This window comes from Podarcis gaigeae (genome assembly GCF_964106915.1).
Source record: "Podarcis gaigeae genome assembly, chromosome: 16".
Lineage (NCBI taxonomy): Eukaryota > Metazoa > Chordata > Lepidosauria > Squamata > Lacertidae > Podarcis > Podarcis gaigeae.
The window spans coordinates 17302650-17317358 of NC_139693.1; the positions used below are offsets into that span (position 1 = coordinate 17302650).

The 14709-nt window shown below is 46.1% G+C and overlaps 1 protein-coding gene and 1 long non-coding RNA gene across 14 annotated transcripts in view; both read right to left on the bottom strand.

Annotated features, from left to right (window-relative positions):
• PC (pyruvate carboxylase) overlaps positions 1–14709 on the bottom strand; it is a 260561-nt gene that overhangs the window by 75999 nt on the left and 169853 nt on the right. For all 13 annotated transcript variants that reach the window (XM_083716620.1, XM_083716617.1, XM_083716613.1 and 10 more), the window contains one exon: positions 3998–4180. In XM_083716620.1, the coding sequence (XP_083572746.1) occupies positions 3998–4180 (183 nt within the window). The remainder of the gene's footprint in view (positions 1–3997; positions 4181–14709) is intronic.
• On the bottom strand, positions 12213–14284 carry LOC310833816. Its single transcript, XR_014558942.1, has 3 exons — positions 13828–14284; positions 13432–13538; positions 12213–12729 (listed from the first exon to the last, which is right to left on the bottom strand). It is a non-coding gene; the product is annotated as an uncharacterized lncRNA (long non-coding RNA).

A 14709-nucleotide genomic window follows, 5' to 3' on the forward strand; every position in this document is an offset into this window, starting at 1 on the left:
GCCCACAGTAGCCAGCTAAGATGCTTTCCAGCTAGAAAACCAAAACACAGGGCGGGAAGGCAACAAGTCCCTGCTGCTGCCGGGCAAGATGTGTCCCCCTGTTATTTAGAGATACATTGCCTCTGAATAGGGAGGCTCCATTTAGGTGCCATGGCCAATAGATGCTGACAGGCGCCCCGCCAGCCCCCAATGTCTCTGATCCAACTGCCATGTGGAAATTTAGTATCAGCAGGAAGGAAATAACACCTAAACAATGGAAGCAATGATACAACCTTCACCAGATGTTTTGGACTACAAGTCCCATCAGCCACAGCCATCATACGATAATGCTGGTTGGGGCTGATGGGAACTGTAGTCTAAACATAGGCTGGATGGCCACCCAGCAGGGTTTATTTAGCTGTGATTCCTGCCTTGCAGGGGATTGGACTAGATGACCCTTGGGATCCCTTCCAACTCTACAATTCTATGATTCTGTGCCAAGCGTGGATAGCAGCTCCCTCCTCCCTCCGATGAGCTGAACCTCAAATGCCTTTTCCTGCCTTGAGGTACCTTGGCTGATGCAAGGAGAGCTCTGGCTCAGCAGTGCAAACTACCTACTCCCCTTAATGCCGCCTGGCAGCAGCTGAGGAGCCTGGCTCTGTTGTGCCAGGGAGCCTCCATCGTCTCCTTTCCCTACAAGCAGCCAAGTAGCTACAAGGGCCTCAGCAAACTGAGAAGTGACATCCCTATGGGCACCAGGGTGGTGAGACAGAGGCCCTTGTCGATGTGTGAGATGAGAACCTACAAGCAAAGCGAAGGACCCATAGACTGGTCATTTTCCCAGAGTGAAAATAGACTGGTGATTAAACCAGTCTGGGAATTACGGCTCTGGGAGGGGAACAGGGGAGTCTCCTAACAGCTCTGAGAACCGTTAGCAAACTGCAGCTCCCAGAATTCTTTGGGGGAAGCCATGACTGTTTCAAGTGGTATCACAGCACTTTAAATGTATGGTGCAAATGTGGAATAGGTTTCCTGACTCTAGTTGACGAGCGCCTGCCTGTGTCAGTTTCTCAGACCTTGCTGATGACTGCTACAAAGCCAAGGTAGGCCCCAGGCCTGAGGCCTCCACCACCACTGCCTCCCTGGATTCTGTTCACGATGCTAACAGGAGAGAGGATAGAGCAAGCAAGCAAAGCCAGTGGTGGTGTAGTGGTTAGAGTGTTGGACTATGAACTTGGAGACCAGGGTTTGAATCCTGACTCAGCCATGAAGGTCACTGGCTGTGACCTTGCGCCAGTCACTCCCTCTCAGTGTAAGCAACATACCTCCTAGGGTTGTTATGAGGATAAAATGAAGAGACGCACATGAGCTCCTTGGAGGAAAGGTGGGATATAAATATAAGTAAATAAAGACACTGACCCCCAAAGCAGGAGGCCACACGCAGCTGGACATTTGCTGGGCCGCGCTGGAAGAAGGCCCCTTGCCTTGACAATACTGCTCTTCCTCACATTGCACAAAGTACTGTGAGGTTTCTCTATTTCTCACACCCTGCCTCTTAAGCGATACGAGTGACCTGTCTGAAACCCTCTCAAATTCTGCAGCCAGTGAAGTCGACAAGTAAGATAATACATGATGGCTCACCCACAAAACAGGTGGCTTTGGGTGTGTTTGTGGCCTGCCCAGGGTTGGAAATCCAGGCATGCCACCGCACAAGCATGCAACAAAGTAGGATGTGGACCCTATGGCTTCCCCCTCCACTGTAAAGCTCATGAAAAGCCTCACGGCAGGTTTCCTGGGACAGAAGGCCCAGACAAGCAGATGTCCTCATGCCGTGGCGCCCTGCCAGTCAGCAACAACACCTCCCAGCGCAGACAAGCATATGGCAGGCGGCTGGTCCTCCCCTGGCACTGAGGCACCGTATGGCATCACTGCAAGGGAACCAGCCCTGCCAATGTCATCTGATACCAGCCCAGAGGAGGGGATCGTCTGGTTGCTTTGTCCCCCTGTGGAGTGAAGGAGGTCAGGGGAAGGGGAGGTCTTAACAAGGGCAGCGATAGTGCGGGTTGGCAGACTGAACAAGCTGAAGGCGCCTTTGCCAACCTGGCGTCCTCTGGATGTCCAGCTTCAGCCAGCATGGCTGCAGGAGGAGTCGTCCAAATCATCAGAAGGGCAGCAGGTGGATGCAGCATCCTCTGTAACAACCAAGGCTCAGCAAAACAAGTCATCTGAGATGCCGAAAATTCAAAATCCTGCCTCAACTGCGCTACTCTTTCTTGTCTCTATCCCTGCGCCTTGAGTCGTCAATTTATTTCTTCATTTAGGCCACTTCTGTGCCACTTAATATATGAAAAATATATCGAAGCGGTGTACGTGAAACTAAAGCAACAACAGACAAGTTAACAACTACTTTACAAATATACAGAGTTACATATAAAAATGTTACATTAATACATAAGGAACATGGGAAGCTGCCAGATCTGCAGGATGGGGACTGGATGCTCTTTGAAAACATGGGTGCCTACAGAGCAGCTGCTGCTTCTACTTTCAATGGACTCCAGAGGCCAACAATACACAATGTAATGTCAAGGCCAGCATGGCAATTGATGCCACGGATAAAGGAGCAAGGTTTTCAAGCTGAAGTGGAAGAGCAAGGATGTCACTTTGCCACTCTCACATGCCTGGGAAAGTGGGTTTGAACACTATCTGGCAGCTTCTACTTCAGCGAGCACTGATAGATATAGTTTTGGCTAACATGAAATTTTAGGAATAGAGTCTTAAGGCTCTGGGGACCATTAACTTAATCCTTGCTAGAATTTTAAAATGTTTTGAACAGCCAAGGTGGTGTAAACGTAACGGAATAGACAACTAGCAGCTGGGGGGGGGGGAGGAAAGGGCAGAGAGCTGTGAGGGGGGGGGGGGCTTTTCCCAACTTCTGGACCTCCAGGGAAACTCAAGAAACCTGCTGTACCTGGAACTGGGTGTGAAGAGTGCAGCTGAATGGGGCACAGCTGTGGGCAGCCTGAGGAAGTAGCACCCACCTTAGACCTGTCCATTAAAACCATGTCCAGAGTGAGAGATTAGGGTGATGTTGGCTGTTTCCAGGAACTCTTATCGTCATGAAATTTTGTGGGTGAGCTGAGAGTTTGTTAGGCCCTGGGTGAGAACCAGGAGGCTGAGAGGTGTGTCAGAAGGAAAACGAATTGATATTGATTTATATATATTAATAACTTTGTATTAATGTAACATATGTTTTTATAATATTTTGTTTAAGTTGCCTGTTGTTGCTTCAGTTTTTTGTACACCGTTTAGAGATAGTTTTAATATATTAAGTGTTGTAGAAATAAAGATAATCCATCCATCCATCAAGTCAATCCATTGGTTTGCCCAGCTCAGTAATGTCCACACTGACTTGCAGCAGCTCTCTAGGATTTCAGGCAGGGAATCTTTCCCAAGGAACTGATGATTTGGTTAAAGATCAGAAAATGTGTGTTTATAACAGCATTAAAAATAATTATAAAAAGAAGAATGTAAGAACAAGACGAAGAGTCCAATGCAATGCACACTTACCATTGCTTTTAGACTAGTGTAATTGTAGTAACTTACCACGCAGAATCTTGGGAGTTATAGTATGCAGAGGATATTTAGTGTCTTTCATAAAACTAGCCCCCAGGATTTTCCTAGGGAAACTAAAAGGCATAGGAATCCAATGGATGCATGTCTATTCAGAAGTAAGCCATGGAGACTTCAGTGAGACTTATTCTCAGCTATCAGTGCATGGGAATGCAGCCTTAAACTGATCTATATCTGTAGTGTGCAGACACTCAAACTGCATGGAAAAGGAAGTATTTATACAGTGGCTGCCAAAATTAATCTTTACACACATCCCTTGCCCCAAATGGATATATAAAAGCACATGTTATAAGGAGAAACACCAACAGGTCAGCTGCCCCTAGCACAAGTCTCAGCCTTGGCAAACAACAAAATCCGAAAACGCATGAGCCTGGAGGCCCTTTCCTACCTTGACCCCGCGGATCCGGAACTCAGCCAGGGCGCGACTCATCTTGGAAGCTGCCGTGGTGTGGTCTTTGCCGTGAGCAATGACTTTCACCAGGAGGGAGTCGTAGTGTGGCGAGATGATGGCCCCCTGAAAGGCGGAGGCACTGTCCAGTCGGATCCCCATGCCCTCGCCACTCCGGAAAACCTAGAGGAGGAGAGGTCCACAAGGTCAAGAAGAGTCTCCCTGGGAAATAACATATAGCGTTTGATTGATGATCGATTGAATGCATGCTAGTTTACTGCAGGCTTCCACATCTGCAGTTCTTCTTGGATTTAGTCATGATTTTGATGCTGAATTTCCTGGCTCAAAAATATGAATTGTAGCAGTTAGAAATGCTCCTCTGAAATATGAGGTGAGCATTACAGGCCCCAAAGTTCTTCCCTTTAAAGTTTCAAAAGAGATATTTTAAGATTACAGCTCAGACAATCCCAATAACCCCAGCATTTTAGCTTTATAAATAAAGTAAAGCTAAAATGCTGGGGTTATTGGGAAATATACTTCAAATATGGACCAACTGAGAAGTAAGGCATTAATAACACATTTATTAACAGCAGCTAGAACAGTAATTGCTAGAACTTGGAAAACCTTGCAATTAATGAATATTGATCACTGGTAAAACATAGACTGGCAAACAGCCCATAACGGAAAAGCCATTGCAAAAACTGGAAGGTAGCAATGAGAGAGGGGGCGGGGAAGATATTTTTTATACTGCATGGTGTGATTTTGTAAATATACAAATGGAATAACACACAGACGAGAAGTACCTACAACATACAGTCTTGGGAAAAAGAAAGTGCACCCCCTTTGGATTATGTGGTTTTACATATCAGGACATAATAGCAATCATTTGTTCCTTAGCAGGTCTTGAAATTAGGTAAATGCAACCTCAGATGAAGAACAACACATGACATCTGTCTCATGATTTAATTAATAGAAACAAAGCCAAGATGGAGAAATCATGTGTGGAAAAACTAAGTACACCCTTACTGCTTCCATAGGAATTAAGAGATTAAGTAGCAGACAGGGGATGCTAATCAAATGTCCTTGCTTAACTGATCATCAGCAAGTGTGCCAACCTCTATAAAAGTAGAAGTTTTAGCAGTTTGCTGGTCTGGAGCATTCAGCTGTGTTTTAACACGATGCCAAGGAGGAAAGACAACACATTCCCCTTCAGCCTCATACAGTGTTAGGGTTAGTAAGCTGCCTTTCACAGAGTCAGACCACTGGTCCATCCAGCTCAGTGTTTCCTACACTGACTGGAAGCAACTCTCTAGGACTCCAGAGAGGGAATCTCTTTCTTCCCTACCTGAAGATGCCGCCAAGAATTGAGCCTGGGACTTCCTGTGTGCAAAGCAGGTGCTCTAACCACTGAGCTACATCTCTTCCTTTTAAGCAACTTAACACCTTTAAACACACTTGCTCTCCAACCCACCCAGGCTTTCTCCAGGCAAATCTACTGAGGAAAGTGGGGTGATCATATTCTCCCCACTCAATAAGTGACCAATCTCATAAACAGGGGGAGGACAATCTGCACCCCCAGCCAAAGGGTCCACTTTAACCCCCTGCCCCCTGCTTTTTGGCTACCATCTCCAAAACTGGGGATGGAGAGATTGCTTGAGGAGCTAGATCAGATCCCCAGCTTGGCAGTAGCCTCATCTAAAGGTAAAGGTACCCCTGCCCATACGGGCCAGTCGTGTCCGACTCTAGGGTTGTGCGCCCATCTCACTTAAGAGGCCGGGGGCCAGCGCTGTCCGAAGACACTTCCGGGTCACGTGGCCAGCGTGACAAGCTGCATCTGGCGAGCCAGCGCAGCACACGGAAACACCATTTACCTTCCCGCTAGTAAGCAGTCCCTATTTATCTACTTGCACCCGGGGGTGCTTTCGAACTGCTAGGTTGGCAGGCGCTGGGACTGAACGACTGGAGCGCACCCTGCCACGGGGATTCGAACCGCCGACCATGCGATCGGCAAGTCCTAGGCGCTGAGGTTTTACCCACAGCGCCACCCGTGTCCCAGCCTCATCTAGTCGACTGCAAATCAGTTTTATTTTTTATTCTACTAATACCCACCCACTTCCCTTCCCTAAGGAACTGGCCCCTGGGGAAGGCAGCGATGGCCACCGACACGGGTGCCTGTAGAAGAGGACTAGACAAATTCATGGATGAGAGAACTATCAATCCCTCCTAGTCATGCTGGCTGCGCTCTGCCTCGACAGCTGGAAGCAGCAATGCTCCTGAATATCAGTTGCCAGGATCCACAGGAGGGAACAGGCCTCTTGAGCTCAGATCCTGCTTGCGGGGTTTCCCATAGGTATTTGGCCAGCTACTATGAGAACTGAAGGCTGGACTAGATGCCCTTTGGGCCTCACCCTGCAGGCCCTCCTTATGTTCTTCTGCAAAACGGGTGCTCTGCCCCTGAGCTACAGGCCTTATTATTAATGTAAAAAGTACTACTCTGGAATCAAAAGTACAAAGAAAACAGAAAACTGAAGAACGAAGAATAGCCTTGCTGGATGAGGCCTAGCCCAGCATCCTGTTCTCACAATGACCAACCAGATGGCCCAATGGGAAACCCACAAGCAGGATTCAAGCACAAGAACGACTCCTGTGGCTTCCAGCAAGTAGATTTCAGAAGCATTGCTGCTTCCAGCTGTCAAGGCAGAGCAGAGCCATCATGACTAGTAGCCATTATGAGTCCTCTCTCCATAAATTTGTCTAATCCTCTTTTAAACCCATCTTCTCCTTAATTTAATTTGTTAGTCGCTTTAACTTGCACAAGACAACGCCCCCAACCGGGCCGGATTTAGGTTTGATAAGGCCCTAAGCTACTGCGGGTAATGGGGCCCTTTATACGTCCAGCTGTCCTTTGTCAACAACAAATGGTCGCTTTTTTGTGTTGAATATATGCTATATGATAATTTATGGACCTAAGTAAGTATCTAAAGCCATTTTCACTTTACAAAATATGTATTTTATCAAAGTAATTGTTGGACCGAAATACAATTTTAGGGAGCAGGCAGGGCCCATTATTTACATCATAGGAGCCTACACAACACAAAACACTGTTGCTGTATGCGGGTTTTATTTCATTTGTTTTTTATCTTATATTTTGGAAATGTACATCCAGTTATTTTCCATTTAATTTTTGGGGGGCCCCCAAGAGAGTGGGGCCCTAAGCTACAGCTTGTTTAGCTTATACGTAAATCTGGCACTGCCCCCCTCCCACAATATATATATTAAAACCAGGGGGCAGGAATACATTAAAAATATCCCACTCCCTTCTGAAAGGCCACAGATAGTTAGAGGCCAAAGATCTGGTTACAGAGGAGTTTTTGCCTGGTGCCTAAAGATATATAATGATGGTGTCAGGCGAGCCTCCCTGGGGACAGCATTTCAAAAGTATTAATCTTACATTAATACTACTTATTGCTTTTGTTTTTGCTTCTTCTAATACCCTTCCATTCCCGGAAGAATAAGCTGCCAGTTTCCTTCTGGAAAAGGTCCTGGCAAGGAAGGATGGCAGCAGCAGCAGGAGCAGAAGAGGGGAGAGAGAGGCAGAGAAGACAAGTCCAGAGTTTTATAGCTGTTCACACACACACACACACAGAGAGAGAGAGAGAGAGAGAGAGAGAGAGAGAGAGAGAGGGAGGGAGGGAGGGAGGGAGAGACGTGCTTCAGGAGGATGCAATCTCCATTGTTCGCAGCACTCCTCCTGCACTTTGGTCAGCAAGAAGCTTAAGCTGATGTGACAAGTCCCTTTGGAGGCATGCAGTGCAACGTACAACGTGCCAGCTTGTGTAACATCACTGGACTTTCAAATTCAGGCCCTGGGAACTGCTTCTTACGGAGACGGCTACTCGGGCACAAGACTGGACAATGGCTTACTCTGCATGCCTGCAATCATACAGAACAGAACCTGTCTTTACTCAAAATACATGAATACAGTTCTGAAAGTCCAAACTTCCTTTCTTTTTTAAAAAAGAAACCAAGTAAGCTTCTAGTCCTCAGGGTGGTAGGCAACATGATTTACGAGAAGCTGAACCTAAACCAGGTGTTCCAGGAAATGCTCAGGCCTGCACTCTGGCGAATTCCTAGAGAAAGCAAGTTCTACTTCAGTGGGGAAGCCAGTGACAAGTCCATCTCTGAACACTGTCTCCCCCTGGATGGCTTTGGTGCCCCGTATTCGCCTAATGGAGCAATATTTCCATTTTGCTATCATTTGAAGAGAATGAAAAGGTTCCAACAAAAACTATTTTATACGTTTCACTGTTCGTCATGGCAAAACATTAAGTAAATAAATTATGCAATTAATTACATTATTCCACAGCATTCACTTCAATGCAAAGGAACCATGATGCAAATTAAAACAAACAAACAATCAATTATGCATCATCATATATTATTTGCAGCGTGAATAATATAGTTATTATCATTTCTATTTGCTGAATTAATGTCCGTTCTGGAGACAGGACTAATAAGCGAACATTGGCAATTTTAATCGCTCTCTTTTTCACTGGAATTCTCTGACATTCTTACTTGGTTCTCAGTAGGACTATGTTGCCCACAAATCCCTCATGGCAGAAAGTGAGTCACGTGTGTGTGTTGTAAGACAAAGCAAAATGGACCCTAAGCTTATAGACTGGTTGATAGTTTTTGTAACCCATCAAGGAGCTACAGGTACATGTAGGCATTTTCCAAATTTAATGTTGCGGCAATCCTGTGAGGTGTGTTAGGCTGAGAGACAGTGGCTAGCTGGTCACTCAACTGCCTATATTGCCAAGCAGAGATTGGAACCCGGGACTCTCCTATCCATCAAGGACATCAGCAGGGTTTTTAAAGCTATCTGCCTTCAAGGAATACTTTCTAAGCAGATATGTTTGGCAGTGGTTAGGGCCTATGTCAATTGTTCCCATCTCTGAGTACAGTACTGCTACAACCCAGCAACCTCCAATGGTGGTGGGACTCCAATTCCCATCAACCTCAGCTGAGTTGGAGTAAACAATGGCTGTGCTGGCTGGGGCTGATGGGAGTTGGAGTCCAAAACAGCCATGCTGGCTGGGGGTTGATAGGAGTCCAAACATCTAGAGGACACCGGCTAGTGACAGGTTGAATTAGAATAGTTTGAAAATCTCTGTTCTACTCTGCACTGGGTCACCCGTACAGCGCCTGACACACCATTAACACTAATCAAAAGATGCAACAGCAAAAAGGGTGAATGCTATATTCTGTGATACTTAATTGGCCTTATGAAGAAAAAAGCAATCAAGACAATCTCTGAACTCTGCTGCTTCATTCTCACCAGGTCCTTGACAGGTTCAGGAAGCTGAGCTCTGAGCCCCGCGCTGCTCTGATTGAGATTCAACCCAAGAGGCGTGTCATGAAAAATGTGAGAGTTATGTCTCTCCAGAGGCTGTGCAGGAACCAAAACATCTTCCTGGATCTCTCTGTCTCTCCCCCCTTTTCTTATTTAAACAGAAGGGGGAATTTGTTATCAGAGGAAATCAGGAGACTGGTAAATGGCCTCGCTGGCAGCCAGAATAAATCACACCCCGGCAACCTCGATCCTTCCCCTCCGACTAATGAAGCCAATAAATCAGTCGTGCAAACTGGAGCAGGACCCGAGTTTTGCTTACAAATTCTCTCTAATGGGGCTCCGTGGCAGATTAGGATTAAGAGGGTCTTCTGTCTCGTGAAGACAGAGAGCTTCTCATTGTGGAAGGGTTTGCCCAAGGCCACTTTGCCCCATCTAGAATAATAGAATCATCGATTGTAGAGTTGGAAGGGAACCCAAGGGTCATCTGGTCCAACCCCCTGCCTAAGTGCAGAACCTTACATTTGTGCCTATTGAAATTCATTTTTTTTAGTTTGGGCTCAGGTCTCCAATCTCTTAAGGGCATTCTGAATCTTGATTATATCTTCTGCAGCATTAGCTACCCCTCCCAGTTTGATGTCATCTGCGAATTTCATAAATATCACCTAATTCCTTCATCCAATTCATTTATAAAGATGTTGAACACCAGTGGGCCCAGGACAGAACCCTGCAGCACCACACTAAACCACTTTTTTCCAGGATAATGAAGAACCATTAATGAGCACTCTTTGGGTTCATTCAGTCAACCAGCTACAAATCCACTTAACCGTTACCTCATCCAGCCCACATTTTATCAACTTCTCCACAAGAACATCATGGAGGACTTTGTCAAAAGCCTTACTGAAATCAAGATACACTACGTCCACAGCATTCCCCCAATCTACCAAACTCGTAACTCCATCAAAGAAATGAGATTTCTCTGGCGTGATTTGTTTTTGAGAAACCCATACTGGGTTTTAGTAATCACAACATCCTTTTCTAAGTATTCACAGACTGTGTATCTGAAGAAGTGTGCATGCACACGAAAGCTCATACCAAGAACTAACTTAGTTGGTCTTTAAGGTGCTACTGGAAGGAATTTTTTTTTGTTTGTTTTGACTATGGCAGACCAACACGGCTACCTATCTGTAACACAGACTGATTGTTTAATTAAATGTTTTAGGACCTTTCCTGGTATCAATGGCAAGCTGACTGGTCAGTAGTTACCTGAATCTTCTTTTCACCCCTTTTTGAAGATGGGGACAACAGTTGTCCGCCTCCAGTCCGCAGAAAGCTCACTTGTTCTCCAAGAATTATTAAATAGTACAGACAGAGACTCTGAGATTACATCCACATGCTTCTTTAATATCCTTGGGTGCAGCCCATCAGGCCGAATTCATTTAAAGTAGCTAGGTGGTCCATGACAACCTCTTTTTCTATTTTGAGCTGCAGCTCCCTCCTTGCATCGTTTATACTATTATCACCAAGTTAGGCACCGCTTTCCTTTCGGGTGAAGACAGGGGCAAAGCAGGTGTTGAAAAGTTCCGCCTTCTCTCTGTTACCCAATAGCATTTCTTCATTTTCTCCACCTGCACCTTGGAGCGCCTTCTGCCTAAAAAAAGGAGGGGGGCAATGTCGCAAAGTCTAAGCATATGCACATTTTATTATACGTGGGATTTCATTTGCATTTTGAAATGGAGATGGGCCAAATGGAGATGGCAGAACACATCAATCCCGGGTGTCAGAGAATCCTCCTTAAGAAGCAGCTGTGCATTGAAGCTTTTGGTTTGGGGGCGGAGGAGCTTCCAAACTGCTTTCCATGGGGGCAGATGTCACCTCTTCCGATAATTAAAAGCGCAAATATCTCCTGCCCACTGATTTTATTTGGTTTCCTGTGATCCGCAGGCAGTGGCACGGCTGGGTCAATGAATGGTGCTTGGCTGCCACTCAAGACCCAGCACTGGGTTTTTTCTTCTTCCTCATCTTCGGGGTAGAAATAAAGAGCCAAGTCAATTTTCCTTAGCGCTCTCTGGTTGACATAAAAAAAACTTGGGCTATCAAATTAGAAAAGACTAGAGGCATTGTTGTCCATGTGTGCAATTTGGGGGAATGGCCAGCTGGCCAGAGGAGGCCGTGGCGTGGGAGAGACAGCTGGCCAGACATGGGAAAGGCTCACTGGAGGGCTGTTGTGACCGTAGAAAGGTCCTGGAGACAGACCCTTTGGCACGTTCTCATCACAGTGCAGGAGCTACCTGAATACTTGATAGGCATATGCAGAGTCAAGAGATTCTGGCCTGCAGCCAGAACAATCATATTCACATAGTACATGGGCAAAGCAGGGGCAATATATGGTTCTTTACCCAGATGGACAAAAGAATGAAGTGGGGAGGGTGAGAGAAGGAAAGCAGAGGTTATTAACTGACTTTATGTAGTAGAGCTTGTTCAGCATGTTTTGTGAGACTGATAGAATCTCCAGTTGAAGGCTCTCAAGTGAATGACAAGCTAGATGGACGTAAGGACATCAGAAGAGCCTCCTGGATCAGGCCAATGGCCCATCTAGTCCAGCATCCCATTCCCACAGTGGCCAACCGGGTGCCGGTGGGAAACCCACAAGCAGGATCTAAGCACAACAGCCCTCTTCCTGCCTGCTGTTTCCAACAACAGGTTTTCTGAGGCATTACCGCCTCAGACTAAAGAGGCAGATCACAGCCAACGTGACTAGTAGCCATTGATATTCTCCTCCATGAATTTGTTCAATCATTTTCCAAACCATCCAAATTGGTGGCCATCATTGCCTCCTGTGGGAGAGAGTTCCATAGCTTTAACTATGTGCAACCTGAAGAAGTCCTTCCTTTTACCTGTTCTGAATCTTCCAACATTCAGCTGCAATAGATGTTATGTCCACAAGTTCCAGTGTCATGGGAGAGGGAGAAAAAACTTTTCTCTATCCACTTTCTCCATTTTTTGCACAATTTTATAAACTCTTTTCACGTTTCCTCTCACTCGCTTTTTCTCTATAAACCAACGAGTCCCAAATGCTGACACCTTTCTTCATAGAGGAGTCTCTCCGCCCCCTTGTTCATTTTGGTTGTCCTTTTCTGAATCTTTTCCAACTCTACAATACCCTTTTTGAGGTGAGGCAACTGGAATGAATGGTGTGACACAGGATAAGGCTGTTTCTGAGGTTTTTTTTTGCCCATGTTATTCTGGGGAGAACATAAAGCTCTTTTATATACTGCTGTGCTTGGAGGTTCTCCTTCAGCTGCCATTGCCAAAAAGGTGTTGATAGATGCCTTCTCTTCCATGAATATGCCTCTCAACCCCTAGCAAAATCTTTTGTTTCCTGGTGGGCAGAAAGCAAATTCCATAATAATGTGTTAAGTATATTGAATCTGCTCCCACATTAGTCTTACTAGATGACACCCAACACATGCTTCCATCTGCCCCCCCCCCCCCGAGTTTTATGAAGGAGGGAGGAAAATATCATCCTCTGGGCAATTTCTCAATTTCTGAAATTCCACAACAGTCCCCGGTGGAACTAAACTGTGTGATCACATACTGGGTGTTTTCCAGATGAGGTCTCCAGTTCCCATCAGCCCTTGCCAGTTATGGCTGTGCTGGCTGGGGCTTATGGGAGTTGTAGTCCCAAAACAGTCAGAGGGCTGCAGGTTGGAGAACACTGGGCTAAATTATCTCTCTGGCTCATCCCAGTTCTAGTGCAAACATGTCATGTTGCTACAGCAGCATTCCCCAACCTGGTACCCTTCAGATGTTGTGAACTACAACTCCCATTAGCCACATGAGGCTGGGACTAATGGGAGTTACACTCCAAAGGATGTGGAAAGAACCAGATTGGTGAGGGCTGCTTTGGGCCTCTTCCTGTTTATCCCAACTAAGCTCCATTTTCCCCAGCCCCCTTCCAAGGGTTGTCTGCTGTTGTGTCTCTTTGAATCCTGCCTCGTCTTTGCATCCCGCTTTCTCCCCAGTGCCAGAATTGTGTCACATGCAACGGAAGAAATCTTCTAAGGCAGTGCCCTCTCCTTACATGTCTCTGAGATTTGTCTCCTTCTGCTGGCTGAATCTTCCTCTTTCTCCGCCTGACATAATCTCAGCTAAGAAAAGCCACTCAGGCAGAAGGCTACACGGTGCACTCTGGAACAGGAGAAGCAGGCAAAAGCGCAAGGAACCCTCCTTGTCTGTTTAAATTAATCATCACCCCGGAGATGCAAGGACTCTCCAGCACTCAAGCGCATCTGCACCGAGGCAGCCAGAGAAGCTTTTAGGGACTGCCTCCATTAGAAGGTGGCTCCTTTCCCAGGTCTTAAAGGGCCACTCAGGCTCAAGGGAGGAAGGCCCTGTTGCCTGGAGGAAAGGGCTAAGTGCCAGAACCCCAGGGCACACCCTACGGACAAAAGAAGACCCCTGGTGGTCTAAGGTCCACCTTCTTTCCAACCATGGCCAAGGAAATGGAGGCACAGAAGACAACAAGCAGGATCCCAAGGCCATTTGCTCACTCCCCAGCAACTGGTGCTCAAAGAATAGACTGTTTCTGAATTGGGAGGCTTCTCTGAACAATAGAGGGGGGAAATGATGGAACCTAAGTGAGGAAAAGCATGTACCTTTGTGTTGCAGATGAAGGGCATAGAAGACCTGAACCTATCTGAAAAGAGGTACAGAATGGTTTCAACTTTCTTACAATTTTAATCATAGCGCAATAAAGGAAAATATTTCTCTCTAATTTACATCAAGGTCTGCCGACATGGTGCCCGCTAGAACTCCTTGGACTCCAGTTCCCCTCATGCCTGACCATCACCCTTGCTGGCTAAGGCAGATGGGAGTTGGAGTCCAACAAAAATCTGGAGCGTATCACTTGGGGAGTGTTTTTCATATTAGTCCCCCCCCCCTTTAGCATGCTTGGGAGTGCATATCACTTTGCTGGGTTCTTGGTGCCATTTAAAAGCACCTTGTAAAAACAGCAACAGCAATAGTCAAATTATTTGCTAAAATGATTCAGGACAGATAAAATAAAGTCCTTTTTCATGAAGCACATAAACGATGGAACTCTTACCCACAGGAGGCAGTGATGGCCACTGACTTGGAAGGCTGGATAAAAACTACTGGAACAAAAGACATTTGGTGGAAACTAAAGACGCTATGCCCATGGCTGAGGATAATTGTTTGAACCCTTCCAATGGGTGCTGGGGGGGGGGGGGAGGGAGGGAAAGGAAAAAATTGTATGGGAAATTTAAAAATTGGAAGGACATAATATATGTATGTAAAAATCCCGAACTCGAATAAAATAAAATAAAATAAAATATAAAAG